This window comes from Haemorhous mexicanus, chromosome 1 (assembly GCF_027477595.1).
Source record: "Haemorhous mexicanus isolate bHaeMex1 chromosome 1, bHaeMex1.pri, whole genome shotgun sequence".
Classification (NCBI taxonomy): Eukaryota; Metazoa; Chordata; class Aves; order Passeriformes; family Fringillidae; genus Haemorhous; species Haemorhous mexicanus.
Window position 1 is genome coordinate 1,001,587 of NC_082341.1, and position 11,874 is coordinate 1,013,460.

An 11,874-nucleotide genomic window follows, 5' to 3' on the forward strand; every position below is an offset into this window, starting at 1 on the left:
GGGCTGTCCCCGCGCGCGGTCCCGCCCCCGCCGGTTCGCGGCGGTGCCGCCAGGGGGGGCCCGCGGCCGCGGTGTCGCGCAGGGCCCGCGCCGGCGCTCGGAGGAAATGAAGGCGAGTTCCGCCGAGGCGGGAGCCATTACCCGCCGCCGGACCTGAGCCCCCCCTCCCGCCGCCGCCGGGGCCCCGCTCCGCGCCCCCCGCGCCCCGCACGCCCGTCCCGGCGCAGGTAAGCGCTGCCCCGGGGCCGGGGGGGGCCGGCGGGCCGGGGGCAGCCGCGGGGCCGCGGCCGGTGCCTGCCCCGCGCAGCCGCCCGCGGTGGGATCCCGAATGGGGGGGGGTCCGCGGGGCAGGCCCCGGCCCGGCCGCTTTGTCCCCGGTGTGAGCAGCGCGAACAAAGCCGGGGGAGGGCAGCGCGCAGCCCCCCCGGGCCCCGCAGCGGGCGCCCCGAGGCCGCGGGTGCGGGCGCTGCCGGGGGGCCCCGGGGATGGGGAGGGGGCTCGGGGCACGGCAGGGCCGGCGGGGGCACCGCGGGGCCGCGGGCTCTGCGCGGGGCTGCTGCGCTGCTCCTGGGGTTTGCTGGGGATCGAGGGCGCGATGGGAGGTCGGGGTGGGCACGGTGGTCTTTGCTGCGGTCCCCTGGTCCTCGTGGGAGCTTGAGGTGTGCACACCTGGTCCAGGTGTGCACCATGGCCAAGGGCTTCTTCGTGGCCTTGGGGCACTCGCTACAGCCAGGGTTTCTGATGTGGTCCCAAGTTCCTCAGGAGGAGTTTGGGGTGTTCACTATGGCCACGGTGTTTACCATGGCCAAGGTCTTTGCGGTGGCCCCAGGATGGTCACTGGGAGCTCCAGGTGTGCACCGTGGCCGAGGTCCTTACTGTGTCCATGAGGTCCTTGCTGGGAACTTGGGGTGTTCACCATAGTCAAGGTCTTTTCTGTGGCTCCGAGCTCCTCACTGGGCTCTTCAGGTGTTCATCATGGCCAAGGTCTTCACCATGGCCTTGCAACACTTGCCATGGCCCTGGTCCTTGTCCTGGTGCCAGGGTGCTCCCTGCAAGCTTCACCTGCTCACCATGGCCAGGGCCTTCCGTGATGCCTTTGCCATGGCCTTGGGGCTCTCACTGTGGCCATGGGGTTCAGCATGACTACAAGGTCCTCAGTGGGAGCTTGAGGTGCTAACTGGGCTCTTGGTGCTCCCACTATGGCCAAGACCCTTGCCAAGGCCTGCTTCTTGGCCAAGGTCTTCACCATGGCCTTGAGGTGCTCACTGCGGCCAAGGCCCCTGGACCTGTCCTTCAGGTCTTGGTCAGTGCTGTGGCCCCGAGGCCCTGGCTGGGAACCTGTCGTGCTCACCACGCCCAAGACTGGTGTCCCCATCACCTTCAGCCCGGCCCTGAGGTGCTCTGAGGCACCCTGTGAGGCAGCTCTGTGGCCCCACGGCAGGTGCCGTGCCCGAGGCTCTCACCACAACCCCTCACCGTGGCACCTGCCTGGGGGCTCCCGGGTGCCTCTGGCTGGAGAGAGCCGGGGGGCCCTCGCCGTCCCCCCGCGCTGCCACCAGCCACCGCTGCCCTTTCCTTTTCTCCCCTCCCAGGTGCCCTCGAGCCGGGCGAGGCGATGCGGTGCGCCCGTGCCGCGTGCTGTGCCGAAGCGGCTCTTTAGATCCTCCCCGGCCCAAGCCTCCCCTGCCATGGATGCCTCCGGGGCTCTTGCTTCGGCTCCCTCCTCCGCGGCTCCCTCGGGCTCCCGCAGCCCCATGTTCCCCCCAGGAGCCGACAGAGAGGAGTGGGGACCGAGGTTCAATTGTGCCCCTTCCACCTCTGCCGCAGCCTCGCAGGCGATGCCAGCGTCTGGCCGGAAGAGGAAGGCCAACTTCTCCAATGACGAGACCGAGACGCTGGTCTGGAATGTGGTCCGGCATTTCAGCGCCCTGTACGGGTCCGAGGCCCTGCGGGCTCACCCCGTGCGGCGGAAGCAGCTCTGGACCCAAATCCAAAGCCGCGTCAACTTCCTGGGCTACACCGAGCGCTCCATCGACGACCTCAAGCACAAGTGGCGCGACCTGCGGCTGGACGTCAAGAAGAAAATCACCTCCAAGAAGCACCTGCCCATGAACCGCGCCGGGGGGCCGCTCCACAAGCCGCGCCTCACGCCCCTGGAGAAGATGGTGGCTTCCACCTTCCTGCAGGCCAGCCACGACTCGGAGCCCGAGATCATCCTGGACCCAGGTGGGTGGGGTGGTTCTGCGGGGAGCGGGTGGCTGGAGCGCTGGCTGCGCTCCCTGAGGGACGTCTGGCCACGCTGGTGTTCTCAGCTGGCTGTTGTGCATTGTGGAAAGAGACTCTGGGGTTTGTCTTGGGGCTGCAGCATCCACCACAGTGATGGTCTTGTTGTACCCCAGTGCCAGCCACCGGGGTAGGGAACTGCCTGTGCTGGGATTAGAAATAACCTGGGATCAGTGAGTTGTAGAAATCCCAGAGTGGTTTGAGTTGGAAGGGACCTTAAAGCTCATCCTGTTCCGCCCTGTGCCATGGCCAGGGGCACCTTCCACTATCCCAGGGTGCTCCAAGCCCCATTCAGCCTGGCATTGGACACTTCCAGAGATCCAGGGGCAGCCACAGCATCTCTGGGAAAACTATGCCAGATCAACAGTGTTCATAGGAACACCTCAAGCTCTGCAGGAGTGGGGTTTTTTTTTTTTTCTTTCTTCTTTTTTTAATTGGATGCTTTCAGTGGCTTCTCTGGTTTCACTGGGGGCATCATAGTCTCCATCCATGTGGCCCAGACTCGGCTGTCATGTGCCAAGCACAGGCCTTTAGGCTGAAAGAAGAAATCCTATGTAATGGCATGAAGTTGTGCCATGGGAGGGTCAGGCTGGAAATCAGGGAAAGGTTCTTCCCCCAGAGGGTGCTGGGCCCTGCCCAGGCTCCCCAGGGAGTGGTCACAGCTCCAACCCTGCCAGAGCTCCAGGAGGGTTTGGACAGCACTCTCAGGGATGCACAGGGTGGGATTTTGGGGTGTCTGTGCAAGTCCAGGAGCTGGATCAAGGATCCCTGTGGGTCCCTCCCAGCTCAGGTTATTCCCCAACCCCATGAATCTCTGGCACTGGGGGCTGTCAGCCCCCAGGGGGCTCAGGATGGCGCTGGGGCAGGTGAGGCTGAGCGATGGCGCGGGATGGCCTGGCGGGAGCATCTGTACCTGGGGGCCACCGTGTCCCCACCAGCTGAGGCCACATCCTCTGTGTCCCGCAGATCTGTTCTTCCCCGGCGCGTCCAAGCAGCCCTTCATGCACCTGCAGCCCGGCATCAGCCACCCCAGCATCTACATCGACACCAACGGGCAGCCCTCGGCCCTGCCCGACGTGGAGGGCTCGGCCGCGCCGCGCCTGCCGGGACAGAGCCCCGACCCCGCCGGCGGCTGCGAGTACCGAGGAGAGGGGCAGGGCGGCTCCGGTACGGCGGGAGCCAGCACGGGGTGCTGGGAGCAGGGCGGGGTGGAGATGGGCTGGGTCTGGATGGAGATCCACTGGGAGTGGGGTTTGGGTGGAGATGTACTGGGAGGAGGGTGGGGATGGAGATCCACTGGGTCAGGATGGATATCTGCTGGGAAATGTGGGATCTGGATGGAGACCCTCTGGCAGCAGGTTTGGGTGAAGATGCAGTGGCAGTGGGGTTCTGGATGGGATCTGCTGGGAGTGGGGTCAGGATGGAAATCCACTGGGTCAGGATGGAGATCCCCTGGGTCAGGATGGAGATCCCCTGGGTCAGGATGGAGATCCTCTGGGTCAGGATGGAGATCCCCTGGTCAGGATGGAGATCCTCTGGGTCAGGATGGAGATCCCCTGGTCAGGATGGAGATCCTCTGGGTCAGGATGGAGATCCCCTGGGTCAGGATGGAGATCCCCTGGTCAGGATGGAGATCCCCTGGGTCCGGATGGAGATCCCCTGGGTCCGGATGGAGATCCCCTGGGTCAGGATGGAGATCCTCTGGGTCAGGATGGAGATGCACTGGGTCAGGATGGAGATCCTCTGGGTCTGGATGGAGATCCCCTGGTCAGGATGGAGATCCTCTGGGTCAGGATGGAGATCCCCTGGGTCAGGATGGAGATGCATTGGGTCAGGATGGAGATCCCCTGGGTCAGGATGGAGATGCACTGGGTCAGGATGGAGATCCTCTGGGTCAGGATGGAGATCCCCTGGGTCACGATGGAGATGCACTGGGTCAGGATGGAGATCCCCTGGTCAGGATGGAAATCCACTGGGTCAGGATGGAGATCCCCTGGGTCACGATGGAGATCCCCTGAGTCATGATGAAGATCCTCTGGGTCACGATGAAGATGCACTGGGTCAGGATGGAGATCCCCTGGTCAGGATGGAGATGCACTGGGTCAGGGTGGAGATCCGCTGGGACTCACGTGCTGGGGAGGGCCTTGGGCCAGGGCAGTGCTGTGGCTCACCTGAGGTTTCTCTTCTCTCCCAGCCGAGTCGGGACCGGAGCTGCGCACTCCAGACGCGTCGGCCATCTCCCCGTCCCTGCGAAACGAGTCCCTGGTCTCCTACGCCTCCATGTCGGAGGAGGAGGAACGGGAAGGCCGGGAGGTGGAGAGGGGCCACGGTGGGGCCGCGGGGATGCAGCCGGGGCCCGAGGCCCCCATGTCAGCGGAGGAGGACATGAAACTGTCCCGCCAGGCCATGCTGATCCGCCGGTGCAGCTCCCAGGGCTCCGTCACTTCCCTGCCCGAGGACTCCCTCAACCCCGCGGACGCTCACTCGGACTGGGGGCACGAGGGCGTGTCCGACCTGCCCGCCCTGGGCCGCGGGCTCGACTCGGCGCATCCCGAGGAGCAGGCGGGCGGCCCGGGCCCGGAGATGGGCGCTTTGCCCAGGGTACTGATGGGGCCCACCTGGGAGAAGGCTCCGGCGGAGGAGGAGCCCCCGGCCCGCTCCCCGCTGCACGGCGCCCTGACCGAGGAGTCGCTGCCCTCCTCCGCCTCCCCGCCCGGAGACGCCCCGGCCGCCGCCGGCCCTGCCCGCGGGCTGGGCTGCTCCCGCCTGCGCGAGGACCGCCGCGAGAGCTGGAGGACTAGCATCCATCACCTGCTCGACCTGGAGGAGCAGTGGGACCAGCTGTACCACCAGGAGCTGGCCATGTGGCAGGAGGAACGGGCCACCCAGCGCGAGGAGCGGGCGCGCGACCGGGAGCTGCAGTTCCGCCTGCTCGGCGTCCTCACGGACATCCGCGACGAGCTGCGCTACCTGCGCCAGGAGCGCGCCGGCGCCCGCCAGAGCCCGGCCCCGCCGCCCCCCGAGCCCCGCCGCGACCCCAGCCCGCTCCTCGAGCAGCCCAAAGCCGAGCCCGGCTTCCCTGAGCCGCCGGCCGGGAGCGCCGGCTGGGCAGACACCGCCGTGCCCAGCCGGAGCCCCTTCGGCAACCGCGGCCGGGGCCGGCGCCGCGGGCGGCCGCGCGGCTCCGCTTCCCGACACAGACGCCTCTTCCTCACCAACAGCTAGGGACGGGCGGGAGCCGCTCCGCCACGGACACGGAGTGCCCGCGGCCGCCCCGGGGGGACGGCGTGCGGTGACGCGGGCGGCACCCGGATGGATCCCCGCGGGAAGGGACAGAGGGCGCGGGCGGCCGGCGCTGCCGCAGCGGGCTCGGAGCGCTCCGGGCAGGTCCCCGCGGGTCTGAGGCACGGGAGCGCCCCGAGGTGACGCCGCCGTGCCCGCGGGGGACACGAGTGACAGCGCGGCCTGACGGCGCTAGTCCAGTAGGATTTACTACCTGTCGGGGGGTGGGAGTTAGAAACACTTAGTCGCTGACGTGCGAACATTTTATGCAAATCATTTAATGACCTAATTTGCATATAACCATAAAACTTCTGTTAAAAAAAAAAACGCCTCCAAAAAAACCCAGAAATGATGGTTTTGTGTGTGATCTCTGTGTAGGGGTGGGAGCTGGGCCGGGGGGGGTCGTTTGTCCCATGGCTCTGCAGCCCTGGATGGGGACAAGGCCATGGGACAAATGAGCTTCACCCCATTCCTGTGGGGCAGCTCTGCACCCTGGGACCAGGGCTGGGGAATGGGAGCTCTGCTGTCCAGGCTTGGAACCAGCAGCTCTGCAGACCTGGAGAGGAGTGAGGGCATGCACATCGTGGGGGGAATGTGGAGGGTTTGGGGTCCCCAGGCAGTGTGCAGTGTCCCCAGGCAGTGTGCAGTGTCCCCAGCAGGTTCTGAGGGTCCCCAGGAGTGTGCAGGGCCCAGGCAGCCTGACAGGTTCCAGGAGTGTGCAGTGTCCCGAGGGAGTGTCCAAGGTTCCCAGCAATGTCCAGTGTCCCCAGGGAGTGTGGGGGTTCCCTGGCATCATGCAAGGCCCCTTGGGCAGTGTGCAGGGTCCCCAGAGAGTGTCCAAGTTCCCCATCAGTGTCCCCAGGGAGTGTGCAGGGTCCCCAAGCATTGTGCAGTGTTCCCAGAGCATGTGCAGGATTCCCAGTGTCCAAGGTCCCCAGCAGCATTTGGGGTCTCCAGGCAAAGTGCAGTGTCCCCAGGAGTGTGCAGGGTCCCTGGACAGTGTATAGGGTCCCAGCAAATGCCCAAGGTCCCCAGCAGTGTGCAGGGTCCCCAGGGAATGTCTGAGGTCCCCATGGCAGGTGTAGTGTCCCCACAGTATGTGCAGTGTCCCCAGGGCACGCCAGCACTGTCTCCCCCCTCCATCTCCAGCCCACATCAGGGTGACAGCACTGCTGAGCCATCTGTGCTGTGTCCCCTGTACTGTCCCCTCTTCCAGCCCCCAGCATCCAGGGCCCCTTGACTGCCACGTCCTGGTGGGGTGGGACAGGAGGGTGCAGCCCCCAGGGAGGGGACAGTGGAGCCGCAGGAGCTGTGGCATTTGCAGGATCACCCAGCTCAGGTGGTGGCCTCCCAGGAGGATGGTGACACTCAGCTTGGGGACCCTGGCGTGCCTGAGGAAAGGTCCTGGATTCTGTGGGGAAAGAATTGTGTGAAATAACTCCTATCCCCAAATCAGGGGTAGGAGGGACCTGGGGATGGGGCAAGGACAGGGGACAGGAAGGACCCAGAGATGGGTCGGTGAGAGGAGTGGGGGTCTCCACACAGCCCCACCGGCACGAGGCCACCGCAGCCGGTGACACAGGGACTTCCTAAGCCGCCACACCCCCGGACCCTCAATGCTGCCATTCCCACTACTCCGTGTCCCACCAGCACATTCCCACTTTCCCATCCTGCTGCCGCTGCCTCCCCAGGGCGCGGGACCCCGGGGACAGGGCACAGAGCACGGGGGAGCCGCGGCGGGGGCGCTGACGGCTCTGCAGCCCAGCACGACTTTATTCCATATCGCTTCGTCCATACAAAACTACACCCCAAGCACTGTACAGCGGGACGGCGCGGGGGGGGCAGTAAAAATAAGCAGCGGGAGCGAGGGGACAGAGCGGCAGGCGGGGGTGGCGCGGGGGGACACGGCGGGGGGCTGCCCCCCACCCCGTGCGGCGACATTGTCCGTGGGGGGAGCGCTGGGGTGAAGCGTCCGTCCGTGGCGGAGGAGGGGGGCTCGTCCCCGCCCCGGGGCTCCCCGCCTGCCCCCCGCCCTGGCCGGGCACCTCGGTTCGGTCGGAAGCTGCGTGGCCGGGGGCTGTCCCCGTGCCGGGGGGTGGCAGTCCGCGGCGGAGTGGCCCCTAGTCCCCGGGGGGCAGGATCCCGGGCGGCGGCAGCGGCGGCGGCCCGGCCTCGGCGCCGTGGACCCGCTGGTGATCCTTGAGCGATTCCTTGTAGCGGAAGCTGCGGCCGCAGGCGGGGCACTGGTACGGGCGCTCCCCGGTGTGGATGCGCTGGTGCTTGAGCAGGTTCTGCTTGCGGATGAAGCTCTTGCCGCACTGGGCGCAGGCGAAGGGGCGCTCCCCGGTGTGCAGCCGCTGGTGGTTCTGCAGGTGTTCCTTGCGGCTGTAGCACTTGCCGCACTCGGAGCACTTGTAGGGCCGCTCGCCGCGATGGATCATCTGGTGCCGCACCAGCCCCGAGTGGCAATTGAAGCTCTTGCCGCACTCGGCGCACGGGTAGGGCCGCTCGGCCGCGTGGCTGCGCTGGTGGATCCGCAGGCTCTTCTTGCCGCTGAAGCTCTTCCCGCACTCGGCGCAGCCGTGCGGCCGCTCCTCGGCGGGGCCCGGCGGCGCCGCGGGGACGCCCCCGGCATCGGCCCCCGGGCCCGGCTCGGGGCCCGGAGCTTTGCCCAGTCTGTGCTGCGCCGGCAGAGCCACCGCGGCCGGCACCGCCGCCTGTCCCTCGGGGGTCCCGAAGGCCGTGCCCGGGAAGAGCAGCTCCCCGGAGCTGCCCGGCAAACCCACCTCCTCGGGGGGCTCGGCGTGGGGGCACCGCTCCTCCGTCTTGACCAGCAGCCCCTCGCTGGCTGCAGGGGACAGAGAGACCGGTCAGTCCTACCGGGGACACTGGGCATGTCCCCAAGTCACAGCTCGTCCTGCGGGGGTGCTCCCCCCACCCCAGCCCCATGGCGGGGATCGCTCACCAGGACCAGGGCCCGGGGGCAGCATCTCCCTCTCGGGCAGCTCCCAGGGCTCCCGGACACAGGGCTCTTCCTCCTGCTTGATCCACGACAGGAAGTCGTGCGCGGTGATCAGGGCGTCCGCGCCTGCAGGGAGGGACAGGGACCGGGACAGGGATTCAGCCAGGCTGGGCCACACCCTGCTCCGGGAGGCACGGGAGGGAAGGGCTCCGGAGGGGGCAGGCTCAGCGCCGGGCTCACCTGCACAGGGGTCTGGCGGCATCCCCCGCTCCTCCGGGAACTGCTGCTCCCCCACGAAGGCCACCTCCTGCTTGATCCGGGACAGGATGTCGGAGGTGGAGATCAGCGACTCTGTTCACAAGGAGAGACTTGGCGGGGCCGGCATGGAGCCACACGTGACCCACGGCCACCACACCTGGGGTGTGACCCCTGGGCTCTGGCCTCAGGGGACACCCCCATCCCACAGCAGTTATGGACATCCAGCAGCCCCAGGGAGCTGTGGGGACAGGTGGCTGTGGGACAGCCCTTAGTGATGGGTGACCATGAGACAGATTTTGGAGACAGGCACAATGACAGACCCTGCTGGGGACAGGTGACAATGGCATGTCTGATGGGGCTGGGTGACTCTGACTCAGCCCATGGGCCCTGACACAAGGTAGTGGCAGCAGGGGACACGTGGATCTCCCAGTGATGGATATCCAAGATCTCCAGCACAACAGTCATGGATTTTCTGGGGTCATTCACGGCAGCTCCCAGTCACAGCTGGAGAGCTGGGCCCAGTGGGGATGGGACTGTTTGGGAGGGAGGAGGGGCGTCCCTGGGGTGAGGAGGGTGGGGGAACGCGAGGTGGGGACAGTGGGGACAGTGGGGACAGTGGGGACAGGGGGGATGGGTCCTCCCGTGGTGCCTCACCCGCACAGGTGTCTGGTGGCAGCTCCCTCTGCTCCAGTTCCCGCTGCTCAGGGACACAGGGACCGTCCCCGCGCTCGCTGCGGGGCTGGGCCTCGCTTCTGGAGAGGGCCCCATCTGCCAGGGACACAGACTGATGTCACCCCGTGCCTGTCACCCCCTCCCTGTCAGCCAGGCTTTTCGGGATACTCTGGGGACACACCAGGCTGCCAGGACCTGGTGTCCCTCTTGGCAGAGAAGGTGCCTGAATCCTACAGCACCTCCATGCTGGAGGTAGTGTGGACACTCAGGTCCTGTGTTCTGGGGGACAAGGACCCTCTCCAGCCCCCTGGGCAGCACCATGGCAGCACTGGCATGGCACAGTGTGTCACCCTGTCCCCACACACAGCATGAGACATGGAGCATTCCCTCTGGAGTGCCACTACCGACCACTGGCAGGGGACCAGGCCAGCCACATTGGGGACCCACTGAGGAGACACAGCCATCGCTCCATCCTGCCAGGAGAGGGGGAAAAGGGACATTTACCCAGGGACAGCAAAGCCTCATAGTTCTCCTTCACCAGGTTGTTGTACAGCTCTTTCTGCCACTCCTCCAGGTTCTTCCACTCCTCCGCTGAGAAGTAGACGGCGATGTCAACAAATGTCACTGGCACCTGTGGGGACAAGACCCCCTGGCTCAGTAGTGCCCACTCCCCAGGGAAAGCGAAGGTCCCCTACTGTCCTGCAGCCCCCAGGGACACTCTACCTTGGGGACCTCGCCCCGGGGGCCGGGGGGCAGCCGCAGCACCCAGAAGTTCCTGTTCTTCAGGAGGTTCTCCACGTTCTCCAGGCGCCGCTGGAGCAGCCCGTACTCCTGGATGAGGGTGCCCAGCACGGCCCACTTGCTCTCCAGCTGGTTCCCAAATTCCATGGCTGTCTTCTCGCAGTCCAGCAGCTTCTTCTCAGCTGTGCCCGAGCGGCCCTCCAGGCTGAGCAGGCGGGTGGCCAGGAGGTCGATCTTCCTCTCCATGGCCTGCACCGTGGCCACCACGGTCCAGAGCGAGGCCTCTGCGGAGTGGAGCTGCGCCTCCCGCACGTGCGCCCGCTCCGGCAGCAGCGGCGGCTGCAGAGGCATCAGGTGAGGGGCCTCCATGTTCCACTCCTGCACCTGGGCCACGGGGAGGGCATGAGTGCGAGGAGACCCGGGGTCACCCCCCAGAGCCTCTGTTCCCCGTTTCCTGGGCTTTTGGCCACCAGCAGCTCCAGAACTGCAGGGGACCCCTGTGTGCGATGCCCACTGGCCTGAGGGGACAGTGAGCAGCACTCCAGGGTGGCCGTGGGGTCAGTGCCCATCCCTGTCCCCATGGAACACCTGCCAGAACTAGGCAGGTCACCATGATGATGCCCTCCCAACTTGTCACCCCAATCCCCAATCCCTTGGGAGCCATTCCTGGGTCTGCCCGGGCTGGAACCCACTCGGGAGGAGGATGGGGCTGGGTGGGCAGGGAGCAGCCTGGGCAAGTGTGGACCAGGGGTGTCCAGGGACACCTTGGGGACAGACAGGGACATGCCAGGACAGAGGTGCCTGGGACATCCCTGGGCTGAAGCTTGCTCAGAGCATTCCGGGGCACCCTGGGGCATCCCAGGGCATCCCGGGGGCACGGGGATATCCCGGGGCAGAGGTGCCTGGGGACATGCTGGGAACACACGGGCATCCCGGGTCAGCGGGGCATCCCGGGAGCACCGGGGCCATCGCGGGTCGCGTCCCCGGGGACATCCCAGGGCACCCCGGGGCATCCCGAGGGCACGTGGACATCCCGGGTCAGCGGTGCCCGGCGCATCCCGGGGACGCACGGACATCCCGGGGCAGGGGTGCTCAGCCACGTCCCGGGGCACCGGGGCCACCGCGGGTCCGGTCCCCGGAGGTGGCGGGGGCCCCGCGGGCCGGGGGTGCCGGAGGGTCCCGGCCGGGGCGCGCGGGCCGGGCCGGACAGCGGCGGGAGCGGGGCGGGCGGGGCGGCTCCGCCTGCGGCCGGTTCCCGGTGCCGGTGCCCCGGGCCGCGCTTACCTGGGCGGGTGCCCACTCGGCCATGGCCCCGCGGAGCTGGGCCGGGCCCCGGCGGCCGCGGCCGGGGCTGGGGCTGGGGCCGGGCGGCTGCGGCGGCGAGCGCGGAGCGGGGCCGGGCCGGGACCGGGGCCGGGAGCGGGGCCGGGGCCGCTGTCGGTGCCTGCGCACGGGCCGGGCCCCGCCGCCCCGCCGAGCAGCCACGGGCAGCCGGGGAATCGCATCCGCCTCCTCCGGGCTGGGCGGCAGCGGGCGGGGAGCGGCGGCAGCGCGGAGCGCCGAGCACTGCCGCCTACCGGCACCGGGAGCGGCTCCGCCACCGGCGCGGCCGCGGTACCGCCACCGCCTGCCGAGAGCGGCCCCGCTACCGCCACCGGGACTGGCACTGCCACAGT

At 67.7% G+C, this 11,874-nt stretch overlaps 2 protein-coding genes across 2 annotated transcripts; one reads left to right on the forward strand and one right to left on the reverse strand.

The window, feature by feature from the left end:
- The first annotated feature begins 117 nt into the window (after positions 1-117).
- LOC132341334 (uncharacterized) lies at positions 118-5,917 on the forward strand. Its single transcript, XM_059872859.1, has 4 exons — positions 118-227; positions 1,593-2,226; positions 3,250-3,450; positions 4,478-5,917. The coding sequence occupies exons 2-4, from the start codon at positions 1,689-1,691 to the stop codon at positions 5,506-5,508; spliced, it is 1,770 nt and encodes a 589-aa protein (XP_059728842.1). The 5' UTR covers positions 118-227; positions 1,593-1,688; the 3' UTR covers positions 5,509-5,917.
- Positions 5,918-7,303: 1,386 nt separating this feature from the next.
- Positions 7,304-11,569, reverse strand: LOC132341574 (zinc finger protein 282-like). The gene is made up of 7 exons (XM_059873298.1): positions 11,483-11,569; positions 10,181-10,582; positions 9,962-10,088; positions 9,440-9,553; positions 8,768-8,878; positions 8,531-8,653; positions 7,304-8,413 (listed from the first exon to the last, which is right to left on the reverse strand). Exons 1-7 carry the CDS (start codon positions 11,504-11,506, stop codon positions 7,686-7,688), a joined length of 1,629 nt encoding a protein of 542 aa, XP_059729281.1. The 5' UTR covers positions 11,507-11,569; the 3' UTR covers positions 7,304-7,685.
- Between the last annotated feature and the right edge of the window lie 305 nt (positions 11,570-11,874).

What these genes read in the sequence shown, in the direction of transcription:
- LOC132341574 (XM_059873298.1), bottom strand. Translation starts at nt 11,506, where the DNA reads ATGGCCGAGTGGGCACCCGCCCAG. An exon ending in CCCGGGGCGAGGTCCCCAAG is followed by an intron (nt 10,089 to 10,180) that starts GTAGAGTGTCCC and finishes TTGTCCCCACAG; the next exon opens with GTGCCAGTGACATTTGTTGA. An exon ending in GCCCCCGGGCCCTGGTCCTG is followed by an intron (nt 8,414 to 8,530) that starts GTGAGCGATCCC and finishes TGTCCCCTGCAG; the next exon opens with CCAGCGAGGGGCTGCTGGTC.
- LOC132341334 (XM_059872859.1), top strand. Translation starts at nt 1,689, where the DNA reads ATGGATGCCTCCGGGGCTCTTGCTTCGGCTCCCTCCTCCGCGGCTCCC. An exon ending in CGAGATCATCCTGGACCCAG is followed by an intron (nt 2,227 to 3,249) that starts GTGGGTGGGGTG and finishes TGTGTCCCGCAG; the next exon opens with ATCTGTTCTTCCCCGGCGCG. An exon ending in AGAGGGGCAGGGCGGCTCCG is followed by an intron (nt 3,451 to 4,477) that starts GTACGGCGGGAG and finishes CTTCTCTCCCAG; the next exon opens with CCGAGTCGGGACCGGAGCTG.